This window comes from Ovis canadensis, chromosome 23, assembly GCF_042477335.2.
Source record: "Ovis canadensis isolate MfBH-ARS-UI-01 breed Bighorn chromosome 23, ARS-UI_OviCan_v2, whole genome shotgun sequence".
NCBI classification, from domain to species: Eukaryota; Metazoa; Chordata; class Mammalia; order Artiodactyla; family Bovidae; genus Ovis; species Ovis canadensis.
In genome coordinates, this window is record NC_091267.1 from 36548825 (window position 1) to 36563186 (window position 14362).

The following is a 14362-nucleotide window of genomic DNA, read 5'->3' on the forward strand; positions in this document are numbered from 1 at the left end:
GTATTTTCATGTCACTTTTCCTCTTCATAGGGATAACTGCTTGCTCCCTGGAGCTGTGGCTTTGTATCCTAGCACAATCCAGTGATCTGAGAAAGTTCCTTGTAGTCCCAGAGCCTCGTGTCCTGTATGTAAACTGGGAATAGCAGCCTTGTCAGACCCAGGAGTAACTATAAGGTAAAGGACCACATGGGTACCACCCTAGCGGGATCCACTTGAGCAGGGCAGGCTTAGGACACAGCGGCTCTTGTGCAGATCATTTCCTCCATCCTCAGCCCTGTGGCTTCTGCTTCATCTACCAGCTTCTCCCTTTCATTCTATTCTATACCCAACCCCACTTTTTTTTTTTTTTTTTGGTCTCATTCACTTCTCTGCTCTTCTTTTAAAACCATTCATTCATTTCTTCGACTCACCCTTTTTTTTAAGCAGTCACCAACAATGGCTGAACTTTACTTTCTGGAATCTTCTCTCAACTTTGCTTTCCTTTCTCCTCTTGCTACTGCCTTCTTTGTTTACTGGGATTTTAGTACTTTACATTTTACTATTACAGAAGTTGTTTCAAGGCACTAATCTGTTTTGGAATTCTCGTGTTAAAAAATCCTTGAATGGTTTCCCACTGCATGTACAGTAATAAATGACTATGGAGTCTGCTGTTCATGAGCTCAACATTCTCTTCACATTCTCACCTATAATTCACCCCTCTCCTGATTCCTCAACCATGGCTGTACATCACAATTACAGAGGGAGATATTTTAAAAGCCCATGCCTATCTAGTTACATTCCCTGTGGCAGGAACCTAGGTATCAGGCTATTTCTTAAAGTTCACTAGGAGATCCCAATGTGTAGCCAAGGTTGGGAGCCAGCCTTGGGAGCATATTGGCTTTATTGTACTTTACTAATTATAGTCTCTTTCGGCATACTTCCTAAAAACTTTCAGTTATAGATCACACACTCTTTCAGGAAGGGAAATACATCTTATAAGTTGTTAAAAGAAATTAGCTAAAGATCTCTTGTAGTATCTTGCATATAGTAGAGGTGAATTCCTAAGACCTGTATCTCTTTGTACTGCCCCACACCTCGGCTTTCCGATTGCATCTCTTCTGCAGAGTTATATTCCACCTTCCCTATGTAGTTGCAGTAAGCCATGTTTGGGATACCTTTCAGCCTTTACAGGACTTCCCTTGTGGTCCAGTGGTTAAGACTCTGTGCTCCCAATGCAGAGGGCCAGGGTTTGATTCCTGGTCAGGGAACTAGATCCCGCATGACAACCAAGGCCCAGCACAGGCAAACAAATAAAACTTCAGGCTTTCCTAATAGCTCAGTTGATAAAGAATCTGCCTGCAGCTATATGTCTTAGGAAACTCAAACAGGGGCTCTGTATCAACCTAGAGGTGTGGGATGGGGAGGGAGATAGGAGAGAGGTTCAAGAGGGAGGGATTATATGCATAGCTATGGCTGATTCATGTTGAGGTTTGACAGAAAACAACACAATTTTGTAAAGCAATTGTCCTTCAATTAAAAAATAAATTAATTAGAAAAAAGAATCTACCTGCCATGCAGGAGACCCTGGTTCGATTCCTGGGTTGGTAAGATCCACTGGAGAAGGAATAGGCTATCCACTCCAGGATACTGCTCTGGAGAATTCCATGGACTGTACAGTCTATGGGATCGCAAAGAGTCAGGCATGACTGAGTGACTGTCACTCAGTCTTTACATACCAAACATTCCTCTTATTTCATCCCTCATCACTCTTTAAAGCCTGGGACCAGTAACCTGCCAGTAGGAAGTGAGCTTATGGAGTCAACAAAACAAGATAGGAATGAGGGTAACTCATTAGATGATTAGATTAGATGATTTATAGATGTTCTCGGTGAATTCTTGAGTTTAAAGTGAAGTTTCTCAGTCATGTCTGACTCTTTGCGACCCCATGGACTGTAGCCTGCCAGGCTCCTCTGTCTATGGGATTTTCCAGGCAAGAGCACTGGAGTGGGTTGCCATTTCCTTCTCCTCATAAAAATTGAGAGTTGCAGATTTTGTATTTATTTCACTGTCTTTATTATGTTTTATTTGTTGTTTATGGATTGGCAGCCCTTTATACTGCTTTTATTTATAAATATTTCACTAAAGTTGCTACCTATCACATTAATTAGTTTATAAAAATGATTTACCAGTTAGAATACCTGTTTTATAACTGTTGAACTGAAGGATGCTGCTGCTGCTGAGTCGCTTCAGTCGTGTCCGACTCTGTGCGACCCCACAAATGGCAGCCCACTAGGCTCCCTCGCCCCTGGGATTCTCCAGGCAAGAACACTGGAGTGGGTTGCCATTGCCTTCTCCAATGCATGAAAGTGAAAAGTGAAAGTGAAGTCGCTCAATCGTGTCCGACTTTTAGCGACCCCATGGACTGCAGCCTACCAGGCTCCTCCGTCCATGGGATTTTCCAGGCAAGAGTACTGGAGTGGGGTGCCATTGCCTTCTCCGAACTGAAGGATGGAAGGTGATTATTTTAAATCATTGATTCCTGGACAGTAAATGTACTTTATTGATCTTAGTTTGAATTCTCAGTTATAATTTAAAAGAAAACTATTTCAGTAGATGTTATATTTGTATCAAAAATTGGACTTTAAATTATTTTTAATTGAGTGGGAAACTCTGATAAATGCTCCTGTTTTTATCTGAATAGTATGTTTCAGTGATATCCTAGTATCAGTTGTATCTATTTCTTGCCATATTACCTCCCAAGCTGATACAGTCTCCTGTGGAGAATGGAAGTCAGGAAGGATTGAAGGAGAGAAATATAGCCCACAGTGGTTCTTTTTTTTTTAATCAGTTTTTCTTCTCTGGCCCTGTAATGTAGTTGGAAATGAGGAATTTCAGTAGTTGAATTTGTCATCCAGGAATAGTATCTTTACAATAGATCCTGTAATGCCAAGAGGAGATATGTAGAACTGTGTGATAGTCTTTTAATAGGAATGACATTTTTATTTCATCATAATAATGTTGGCGTCTCTAAGCTTCATGCCTCTCATTTATTAATTTCATGTGATTGCTTTAAATTTTTATGTATATGTGTATCATCTCACCATTTGGCAATCAGTAAGCTAGCAGAAAGTTAAGTGAGGATGGCTCATTTTTGAGCTTAACCATTGTTTTCCCTAAATATAGTTTTAATATTAATATAATATAATAAGGACATTAAAAACTAATCTTTTTAAAAAACACATATTTGCCATCACAGACTCAGTTTCGAAAACTGGTTAGTTTTGCTATTATATTAACATAAAGGTTTTTCAAAACTAGTATATTTTTATAGCACCCTCAAGTGACATGGTAGGTCAGCTAATTTTTTAAGGTTATGTTTGCACAAGCTTTTTGGTCAGTGGTTGACCATAGGAACAATACTATAAAATACTCACTTAAATCATTAAATATGTCATTCACTTATCCTGAATAAAATAAAATAATGAAATCCTGGAGCTAGGTTGTATTAGCTCATGAAACTTATTGTCTCATGGAATTTACAGTAGAAAATATTGTTTATTTTATTACTGTTTATAAATTACATGCTATACATCTTTTATATCATTAAAACTTAAAATAACCATATGTATTATATATTTTTATGAGACAGCTGTTAAACACTTAGCAATACACTGTTATAAGCCTTGGTGACTGAGCTGTTTGCATTGGACATTCAGACATTTGCAGACTGTTTCAATTTGTATTATATAAGATTCTCTTCCTATATTTTTTTACATCTTTAAACTCAGAATCCAAAACTGTTGGAGACCACATCTTTTAACAGCTTTATTGAGATATAATTCACATACTGTACAATCCATTCATTTAAAGTGTACAATTCAATTTTTTAGCCTTTTCATAGGGTTATAAATGATTCATAGGTACCTTACCTGCCTCCTGTGAAACCTGTATGCTGGTCAAGAAGCAACAGTTAGAACTGACTTGGAACAATGGACTGGTTCAAAATTGGGAAAGGAGCACGTCAAGGCTGTATACTGTCATCCTGTTGATTTAACTTACATGCAGAGTTCACCATGGGAAATGCCCCGGGCTGGATGAATCACAAGCTGGAATCAAGATTGCCGGGAGAAATACCAATAACTTCAGATATGCAGATGACACCACCATTATAGCAGAAAATGAAGAGGAACTAAAGAGCCTTTTGAAGGTGAAAAAGGAGAGTGAAAAACCTGGCTCAAAACTCAGCATTCAGAAAACTAAGATCATGGCATCTAGTCCCACCACTTCATGGCAAATAGATGGGGAAACAATGGAAGCAGTGACAGATTTTATTTTCTTGGGCTTAAAAATCATTGTGGATGGTAACTGCAGCCATGAAATTAAAAGATGCTTGCTCCTTGGAAGAAAAGCTATGAAAAACCTAGACATTATATTCAAAAAACAGAGATATCACTTTGCCTACAAAGGTCTGTATAATCAAACTATAGTTTTTCCAGTAGTCATGTATGAATGTGAGAGCTGGACAATCAAAAAGGCTGAGTGTCAAATAATTGATGCCTTCAACTATGATGCTGGAGAAGACTCTTGAGAGTCCCTTGGACAGCAAGGAGATCAAACCAGTCAATCCTAAAGGAAATCAACTCTGAATATTCATTGGAAGGACAGATGCTGAAGCTGAAACTCAAATACTTTGATCACCTGATGCAAAGAGCTGACTGACTGGAAAAGACCCTGATGCTGGTAAATACAGGGTAAGAGAAGGGGACAACAGAAGATGAAATCATTGGATGGCATCACTGACTCAATGGACATGAGTTTGAGCAAACTCTGGGAGATGGTGAAGGACAGGGAAGTCTGGCGTGCTGCAGTCCTTGATGGTGTTGCAAAAAGTCAGACACAACTGTGCAACTGAACAATAATAACAAGGGCATAAAAATATTACTGTCAACTATTTTTAGAACATTTTTGTCTTCTAAAAGATACTTGGACTGATGGGCAGTCAATCTTCATTCTCTTCTCCCAAGTCCTAAGCCAATCAAGAATTTATTCTGTATCTATGCAAATTTGCCCTTTTGGGAGCCATTCCTTTCTCCAAGAGATTCTCCTGATTCAGGGATCAAACCTAGGTCTCCTGCATTACAGGCAGGTTCTTTATCATCTGAGCCACCCAGGAAAGCCCATTTGTATGGAAGAAATCATGTAGTGTGTGATTTTTTGGTGACTGGCTTCTCTTACTTATCTCTGTATCTTCTGGGTTCATCCATGTCATACCATGATTCAACATTTCATCTCTTCCTATTTCTCTGTATGCCTTTCTTGTATAAATGCACTTTATTTCTATTTATCAGTTCAGAGACATTTGAATTGTTTCATATTTTTTGGCTATTATAAATATGTTTCTATACTATGTACAATGTATTTTATGTGAATGTATGGTTTCATTTGTCTTGAATTTATACAAGGATGTAAACTTGCTGAGTCATCTGATAAGTCTATGTTTAATTTTCCAAGTTGCTTCCAATTTTTCTAAAGCAGTGGCATCATTTCGCAATCCTATCAGCAATGCAAGGGGGTTCTAATTTCTCTTTATTCTCACCAATGCTTATTATTATTGATTATAACAGCCCTAGTGAATGTGAGGTAATATCCTATTGAGGTTTTGATTTAAATTTCCCTAATTACTAATGATGTTGAGCATATTTTCTTGTGCCTTGAAGCTATTTGAACATCTCTAGAGAATTGTTCAGTTTTTAAACCAAGCTTTTAATTGGATTATTTGTCTATTATTGAGTTGTGTTTTCATGTATTTCACATGACAGTCCCTTATTAGATATAAGATTTTCAAATGTTTTCTCCCATTTTTGTTGGTTGTCGTTTCACTTTTTTGATTGTACTATTTGTGGATGACTTAAAAAATTTTTTTTGGTGGAGTTCTTTTTAATCAGTGTTCTCTTGTTGCTTTTGCAATAAGATTCATAACTAAGAAAATTTGCCTTACCAAAGGTTAAAAATACTCCTGTTTTCTTGTAAGCATTTAAAGTTTTAGCTCTTATGTTTAGATCTATGATCTATTGTGATTTAATTTTGATTGTGTGACACAGAGATGCTGCTTCAGTCTTTTGCATTGGGTACCCAGTTGTCTCATTCCCCGGTGGCTCAATTGTGAAGAATCTACCTGCAGTGCTGGAGATTTGCGTTCAACCCCTGGTTTCAGAAGATCCTTGGGAGAAGGAAATGGCAACCCACTCCAGTATTCTTACCTGTAAAGTCCCATGGACAGGAGCCTTGCAGGCTACAGTTCATGGGTTACAAGAGTTGGACACGACTTAGTGACTAGATCACCACCACCATCTAGTTGTCTCAGCACAAGACTATTCTTTCTCCATTGCAGTATCTTGTCACTCCTGTTGGACACTTAGTTGAAAATAAGTGTAAAGTTTTATCTTTGAAATCTCAATTCTATCCCATTGATCTATATAGCTGTTCCCATGCTGGTACAATGCTATGTTTATCACTTTAGATTTATAGTAAGTTTTGAAATCAAGATGTGTGAGATCTCCAAATTTCTTCTTTTAAAATATTATTTCAATTTTTCTTAGTACTTTGGAGTACATATACATTTTAATGTCAATTTCTATAAAAAAACTAGGTAGCTTTTAAAGCAATTACATTTATTCTGTAAATCATTTTTGGAGTATTGCCATCTTAACAATATTAAGCCTTCTGATCCATGAACATGGGATACATATATTTCAGTCAGTTCCATTCAGTTCAGTCACTCAGTCATGTTCAACTCTTTGTGACCCCATGAATCACAGCAAGCCAGACCTCTCTGTCCATTGCCAACTCCCGGAGTTCACCAAAACTCATGTGCATCGAGTCGGTGATGCCATCCAGCCATCTCATCCTCTGTCATCCCCTTCTCCTCTTGCCCCCAATTTAGATACTTTAAAATTTCTTATAAATACTGTTTTGTACCTGTCAGTATACAAGTTTTTCACTTCTTTTGTTAACTATAACATTATTAAATCTAAACTTATACCTGGCATTCTATTTTTTAGGTGCCATCATAAACAAAATTATATTTCCTAGTTTGTTTTTGGGTTGTTCATTGCTAATGAACAGAAATGCATTTGATATTTATGTACTGATTTTGAATCTTACCTTTGAAAAATTGATTTATTAATTCCAACAGTTATTTAGTGAATTTCTTAGGATTTTTTATATACAAGAGTATGTCATCTGCAAATCGAGATATTTTTATTTCCTCTTTTCCAGTCTATAGGTGTCTTTTCTTTCTTTTACTTGTCTAATTGACCTGACTAGAAGCTTCAATACAATGTTAAATAGAAGTGGCTTGAGCAGACATTCTTGTCTTGCCCTGTTCTTAGAGGGAAAAGCATTCAGTCTTTCACCATTAAATAAGACGTTAGTGTGAGGTTTTTAAAGATACCCTTAATCACATTGAGGATTCCTTTCTTTTCCTAGTTTACTGAGTTTTTGTCAAAAAGGGTGTTGCTTTTGTCAAATATTTTTCTTCATCTGTTGAGATGATCATATGCTTTTGTCCTTTATTCTATTAATATGGTATAATCACATTAATTCATTTTCTTGTGTTAAACTATCTGGTATTATCCTACTTGATTATGGTACATAATTATTTATATATATGTTTGAATTTTATTAATTAGTATTTTGTTGAAGTGTTTTTCTTTGTGATATATTAAGTGCATTGGCCAAAACTTTCCTTCAGTTGATTTAATTGCTGTCAACTTAAACTAGTCTACTTGACTGTGGATAAACATCCAGTGAGAAATCTCCAGCATGAAACTTTGCAAACCATTTTTGACATGCATTCCAGGTGCATTTTTACATTTTTTGAAATAATTAAGCATAATTTGCCAAAAAAATTTTTTTATGTTTTCAATATTAAAATGCCCACACAAGAATTCACTAAAAATGAACACTTTGGCTAACCCAATATTTTTGATATAAAGGTAATTCTGACCTCATAAAGTGATATCAGAAGTATTTTCTTATAGATTTTTCTAGGAGAATTTGTGATGAATCAGCTTAATTTTTTGATTATTTGGTCTAGCAAAACCCTCTGAACTTGTACTTTCCTTGTGAAAAGATTTTTTATTACTAATTTTATCTGTTTACTTGTGACAGACCTATTTAAATTTTCTATTTTTAATGTTAGTTTTAATGATTTGTATCTTTGTAGGAGTTTGTTCATCTTTTGTGTTTATTTGTTAGCATACAGTTATTTTTGTGATGTCAGTAGGAGTATTCCTCTTAATATCCCGAGTTAGTAATTTGTGTCTTCTCCCTTTTTATCTTGGTCAGTAAAGCTAAATTTTTGTCAATTAGGAAACTTTTTCTAAGGCTAATCTTTGATTTTGCTGATCTTGTCTATTTTTTTCTATTCTCTTTAATTTGTCTCTTTTAAAAAATATTTTCCCCTTCTGCTTGGTTTTACTTTACTCATTTTCTAGTTACTTAGTGTGGAAAGACAGGTCTCTGATTTGTAATATTTGGGGGGGGGCTCATCCAGTTTTACTGAGATGTGATTGATAAATAGCACTGTAAGTTTAAGGTGCAAGGCAAAATAATTTGACTTATATACATTGTGAAATGACTGCAATTAGTGAACATCCATTATCTCATATGTAAAGTAAAAGAAAGAGAAAAATAGTTTTCCTTGTGATCAAAGCTCTTTTATAACATTCTCAGTGTTAATTATATTAATCATATTGTATATTATATCCCTAGGGCTTATAACTGGGAGTTTGTACCTTTTAACCACCAATCAGTTCCCCTTATCCCACCCTTTTCAAGTAACCACAAATCTAATTTATTTTTCTGTGACTTTGCTTATTTGCTTTTTGAGGTATAAATGACCTATAACATTATGTTAGCTCCTGGTGCGTATCTCATGATTCAGTATTTCTATACATTACAAAATGATCACCACAATAAGACTAGTTCATATACAAAGATATTACATTGTTATGTCTGTATTTCCCATGCTGTAACTCATTTATTTTGTAACTGGAAGTTTATACCTCTTAATTTATCTCACCTGTTTCACTCATCCCTTACCCCATGTCCCTCTGGCAATCACCTCCTTGTTCTATGTGTCTGTGACTCTGTTTCTATTTTGTTATGTTTGTTCACTTATTTTTTAGATTCTGCATATAAGTGAAATCGGGGTATTTGTCATTCTCTGAATTATTTCAGTTAATATAATACTGTCTAGGTCCATCCATGTTTTTGCAAACAGCAACATCTCATTCATCTTTATGGCTGAGTAGCACACTATTATGTGTATGTATATCATATATATATCTTGCTTCCCTGGTGATTGTAATATTGTTTTTCTACCAGTTTCATGCTGTTTTGACCATTGTAGCTTTGTAGTATGGTGTGAAGTCACGGAGCCTGATAGCTTTAGCTCTGTTATGCTTTCTCAAGATCAGTGCAGTCAGTTCAGTTGCTCAGTCATGTCCACCTCTTTGCGACCCCGTGGACTGCAGCGTGCCAGGCTTCCCTGTCTATCTCCTAGAGCTTGCTCAAAATCATGTCTACCGAGTTGGTGATGCTATCCAACTCTCTCATCCACTGTTGTCCCCTCCTCCTCCTGCCTTCAATCTTTCCCAGCATCAGGGGCTTTTCAAGTGAGTCAGTTCTTTGCATCAGGTGGCCAAATTATTGGAGCTTCAGCTTCAAAATGAGTCTTTCCAATGAATATTCAGAACTGATTTCCTTTAGGATGGACTGGTTGGATCTCCTTGCAGTGCAAGCGACTCTCAAGAGTCTTCTCCAACACCACAGTTCAAAAGCATCAATTCTTTGGCACTCAGCTTTCTTTATGGTCCAAATCTCACATCCATACATGACCACTGGAAAAACCGTAGCCTTGACTAAACGGATCTTTGTTTACAAAGTAATGTCTCTGCTTTTTAACATGCTGTCTATGTTGGTCATAACTTTCCTTCCAAGGAGTAAGCATCTTTTAATTTCATTGCTGCAATCACCATCTGCAGTAATTCTGGAGCCCCCAAAAATAAAGTCAGCCACTATTTCTACCGTTTCCCCATCTATCTACTGTGAAGTGATGGGATCGGATGCCATGATCTTAGGTTTCTGAATGTTGAATTTTAAGCCAACTTTTTCACTCTCCTCTTTCACTTTCTTCAAGAGGCTCTTTAGTTCCTCTTCACTTTCTGCCATAAGGGTGGTGTCATCTGCATATCTGAGGTTATTGATATTTCTCCCAGCAATCTTGATTCAAGCCAGTGTTTCCTCCAGCCCAGTGTTTCTCATGATGTACTCTGCATAGAAGTTAAATAAGCAGGGTGACAATGTACAGCCTTGACATACTCCTTTTCCTATTTGGATCCAGTCTGTTGTTCCATGTCCAGTTCTAACTGTTGCTTCCTGACCTGCACATAGGTTTCTCAAGAGACAGATCAGGTGGTCTGGTATTCCCATCTCTTTCAGAATTTTCCACAGTTTATTGTGATCCACACAGTCAAAGGCTTTGGCATAGTCAATAAAGCAGAAATAGAGGTTTTTTTTTCTGGAACTCTCTTGCTTTTTCAATGATCCAGCAGATGTTGGTAATTTGATCTCTGGTTCCTCTGCCTTTTCTAAAACCAGCTTGAACATCTGGAAGTTTATTGTTCATGTATTGCTGAAGCCTGGTTTGGAGAATTTTAAGCATTACTTTACTAGCATGTGAGATGAGTGCAATTGTGCGGTAGTTTGAGCATTCTTTGGCATTGCCTTTCTTTGCCATCATAGTCAACAAAAGAGTCTGAAATGCAGTAATTGGATGCAATCTCAAAAACGACAGAATGATCTCCGTTCGTTTCCAAGGCAAACCATTCAATATCCCAGTAATCCAAGTCTATGCCCCAACCAGTAACGCTGAAGAAGCTGAAGTTGAACAGTTCTATGAAGACCTACAGACCTTTTAGAACTAACACCCCAAAAAGATGTCCTTTTCATTATAGGGGACTGGAATGCAAAAGTAGGAAGCCATGAAACACCTGGAGTAACAGGCAAGTTGGCCTTGGAGTACAGAATGAAGCAGGGCAAAGGCTAATAGAGTTCTGCCAAGAGAACGCACTGGTCATAGCAAACACCCTTTTCCAGCAATACAAGAGAAGACTCTACACATGGACATCACCAGATGGTTGACACTGAAATCAGATTGATTATATTCTTTGCAGCCAAAGATGGAGAAGTTCTATACAGTCAGCAAAAACAAGACCGGGAAGTGACTGTGGCTCAGGTCATGAATTCCTATTGCCAAATTCAGACTGAAATTGAAGAAAACCACCAGACCATTCAGGTATGAACTAAATCAAATCCCTTATGACTATACAGTGGATGTGAAGAATAGATTTAAGGGACTAGATCTGATAGATAGAATGCCTGATGAACTATGGGTGGAGGTTCATGACACTGTATAGGAGACAGGAATCAAGACCATCCCCAAGAAAAAGAAATGCATAAAAGCAAAATGGCTGTTTGAGGAGGCCTTACAAATAGCTGTAAAAAGATGGGAAGTGAAAAGCAAAGGAGAAAAGGAAAGAAATACCCATTTGAGTGCAGAGTTCCAAAGAATAGCAAGGAGACATAAGAAAGCCTTCCTCAGTGATCAATGCAAAAAAATAGAAGAAAACAATAGAATGGAAAAGACTAGAGATCTCTTCAAGAAAATTTGAGATACCAAGGGAATATTTCATGCAAAGATGGGCTCGATAAAGGACGGAAATGGTAGGGACCTAACAGAGGCAGAAGATGTTAAGAAGAGGTGACAAGAATACACAGAACTGTATGAAAAAGATTCTTCACGACCCAGATAATCATGATGGTGTGATCACTCACCTAGAGCCAGACATCCTGGAATGTGAAGTCAAGTGGGCCTTAGAAAGCATCACTACAAACAAAGCTAGTGGAGGTGATGGAATTCCAGTGAAGCTATTTCAGATCCTGAAAGATGATGCTGTGAAAGTGCTGCAGTCAGTATGCCAGGAAATACGGAAAACTCAGCAGTTGGCCATATAGAAAACTTTATATATATAGTTATTTAATATCCTAGTTTAGGCACTGCTGCTTCTGAGATCTATTATAAACCAGAAACAAATCAATAAAAGAAAACCAAACTAACAGAAAACATCTTGCAATTTGCTTTCAGTTTTGCAGTGAGCTTAGTCTGCCAGCGCTATTGTTCAAAGAGGCTTTGCCATTTGACTCATTGACTACGTAATGATTTTGCTTGGGTTAATCACCTTCTTCTGTCGTGTTCCAGCACTGATGGAAATGCAGTGTTACTTCAGGTTGAATAAGGTTTGAATAAGAACACTGTCTGAATGTGTGTGTGTGTATATTTTTAAGTAGGAAAACCTTTCACTTCAGAAATAAAAATGTGTATGGTGTCATCAATATTAGGACAAGGGTTAAAGGTTAAAAATGGGCGCTCTAGAAATCAGTGGTACTTGAGATTCTCCACTCAGAAGTAGTGAATTCTTTCAGGTGGAGCCATAAGATTAAATTTATTTCTTATCTCATTCAAAGCTTACTGTTTACTCTTCTCAATCATGTATGGGAACTTTTGGCTCCTTGTGGCCTTTGTCTCTGCCATGATGCATCCCCTGCTTCAGCAAACTGTCAAATTCTGTTTCTCCTATGAAGGTGCTTTAGTCAGAGATGACATCTTTATTCTCTGAATTGCCCTAGTACTTATATTTTTATCATGATCATGAGAATGGCAAAAGCCACAAATTACTGACTGTTCACTAAATGGCAAACACTGGGTTTTATCCTGTACATACATTGTTTCATTTAATGATTACAGTTCTGTTAAGTAAGCTCTAATATCCCTATTTTATGGGTAAGAAAACAAATTCAGAGAGGTTTAGGTGATATGCACAAAATACACAACTTCTGAGAGGATGATCCAAAGTTTACACCTAGATAATCTCTGGAGCTCACAGTTTTAACCTTTAACACATACTGTCCCTTAGTCTAATGTGGATAGAAGAATAGATGAATTTTCTTTCCTAGACTCTATGATATTATGGGTAGAGGTTTCATATTATTTCTTTCATTTCTCTAATAACAATGTCCAGTACCCAGGGACACAATAGATATTGATTAGATAAATGAATCAATATCTGAAAGAAATTATTGCAATAAAATACTAGGCCTTAATAATATATTTTAGAATAATTTAAGAAAGTTATACTGTTTAAGCAAGTTACAATTAAGTCATTACAAAATTTAAAAGATTGCGTTAATGGGTAAGTATTATATAGTTCAGTTCAGTTGCTCACTTGTGTCCGACTCTTTGCAACCCCGTGGATTGCAGCACACCACGCCTCCCTGTCCATCACCAACTCCTAAAGTTTACTCAAACTCATATCCATTGAGTCAGTGATGCCATCCAACCATCTCATCCTCTGTCATCCCCATCTCTTCCCGCCTTCAATCTTTCCCAGCATCAGAGTCCTTTCAAATGAGTCAGCTCTTCGCATCAGGAAGCCAAAGTATTGGAGTTTCAGCTTCAGCATCAGTCCTTCCAATGAATATTTAGGACTGATTTCCTTTAGGGTGGACTGGTTTGATCTCCTTGCAGTCCAAGGGACTTTCAAGAGTCTCCTCCAACACCACAGTTCAAAAGCATCAATTCTTTGATGCTCAGCTTTCTTTATAGTCCAAATCTCACTTCCATACATGACTACTGGACAAACCATAGCCTTAACTAGACGGACCTTTGTTGGCATGATTAAATCTGCCAAATATCTTTTTCGTGTTTCTTAAAGTTTTATATGTAAATAAAGTATAAAATGAGATATTCAATCACGTTTTCAATTTTCCTATCTAGATTATCTGGTTTGGTTTATCAAAATGCTTTTGTATAATCAAATTTATGTGTTAATCTTATGTATTTAATACATCTTTATTAATCTTATGCCTTTTTTTCTGGTTTTGTTTACAGGATGGCGTAGGGGTAGATGAGAAGCTATCTTTGCGGCGGGTGGCTGTGGTTGAAGATTTCTTTGACATTATCTATTCAATGCATGTGGAAACAGGGCCAAATGGAGAACAAATTCGGAAACATGCTGGACAAAAGAGAACTTACAAAGCAGTAAGTTAAGAAATGAAAATAAAAGAGAAAAAAAAGGCATGCATTTTGAAATTTGATATTGTATGCTTGTGAAAGTTGGGTTAAATAATTATGAATATTTTATTTTCAACATAAATTTTACTGTATCATGGTCATACCCAGCATTTAAACTATTATTATTACTGATTTTATTTTTGTTGTATGTTCACTAAGTTTGTTTCATATAGTTCAAATGTGTTT

At 36.7% G+C, this 14362-nt stretch overlaps 1 protein-coding gene across 6 annotated transcripts in view; it reads left to right on the forward strand.

Moving 5' to 3' along the window:
- The window catches only part of NOL4 (nucleolar protein 4), a 460596-nt gene that overhangs the window by 90949 nt on the left and 355285 nt on the right, over positions 1-14362 (forward strand). For all 6 annotated transcript variants that reach the window (XM_069568799.1, XM_069568797.1, XM_069568800.1 and 3 more), the window contains exon 2: positions 13994-14143. In XM_069568799.1, the coding sequence (XP_069424900.1) occupies positions 13994-14143 (150 nt within the window). The remainder of the gene's footprint in view (positions 1-13993; positions 14144-14362) is intronic.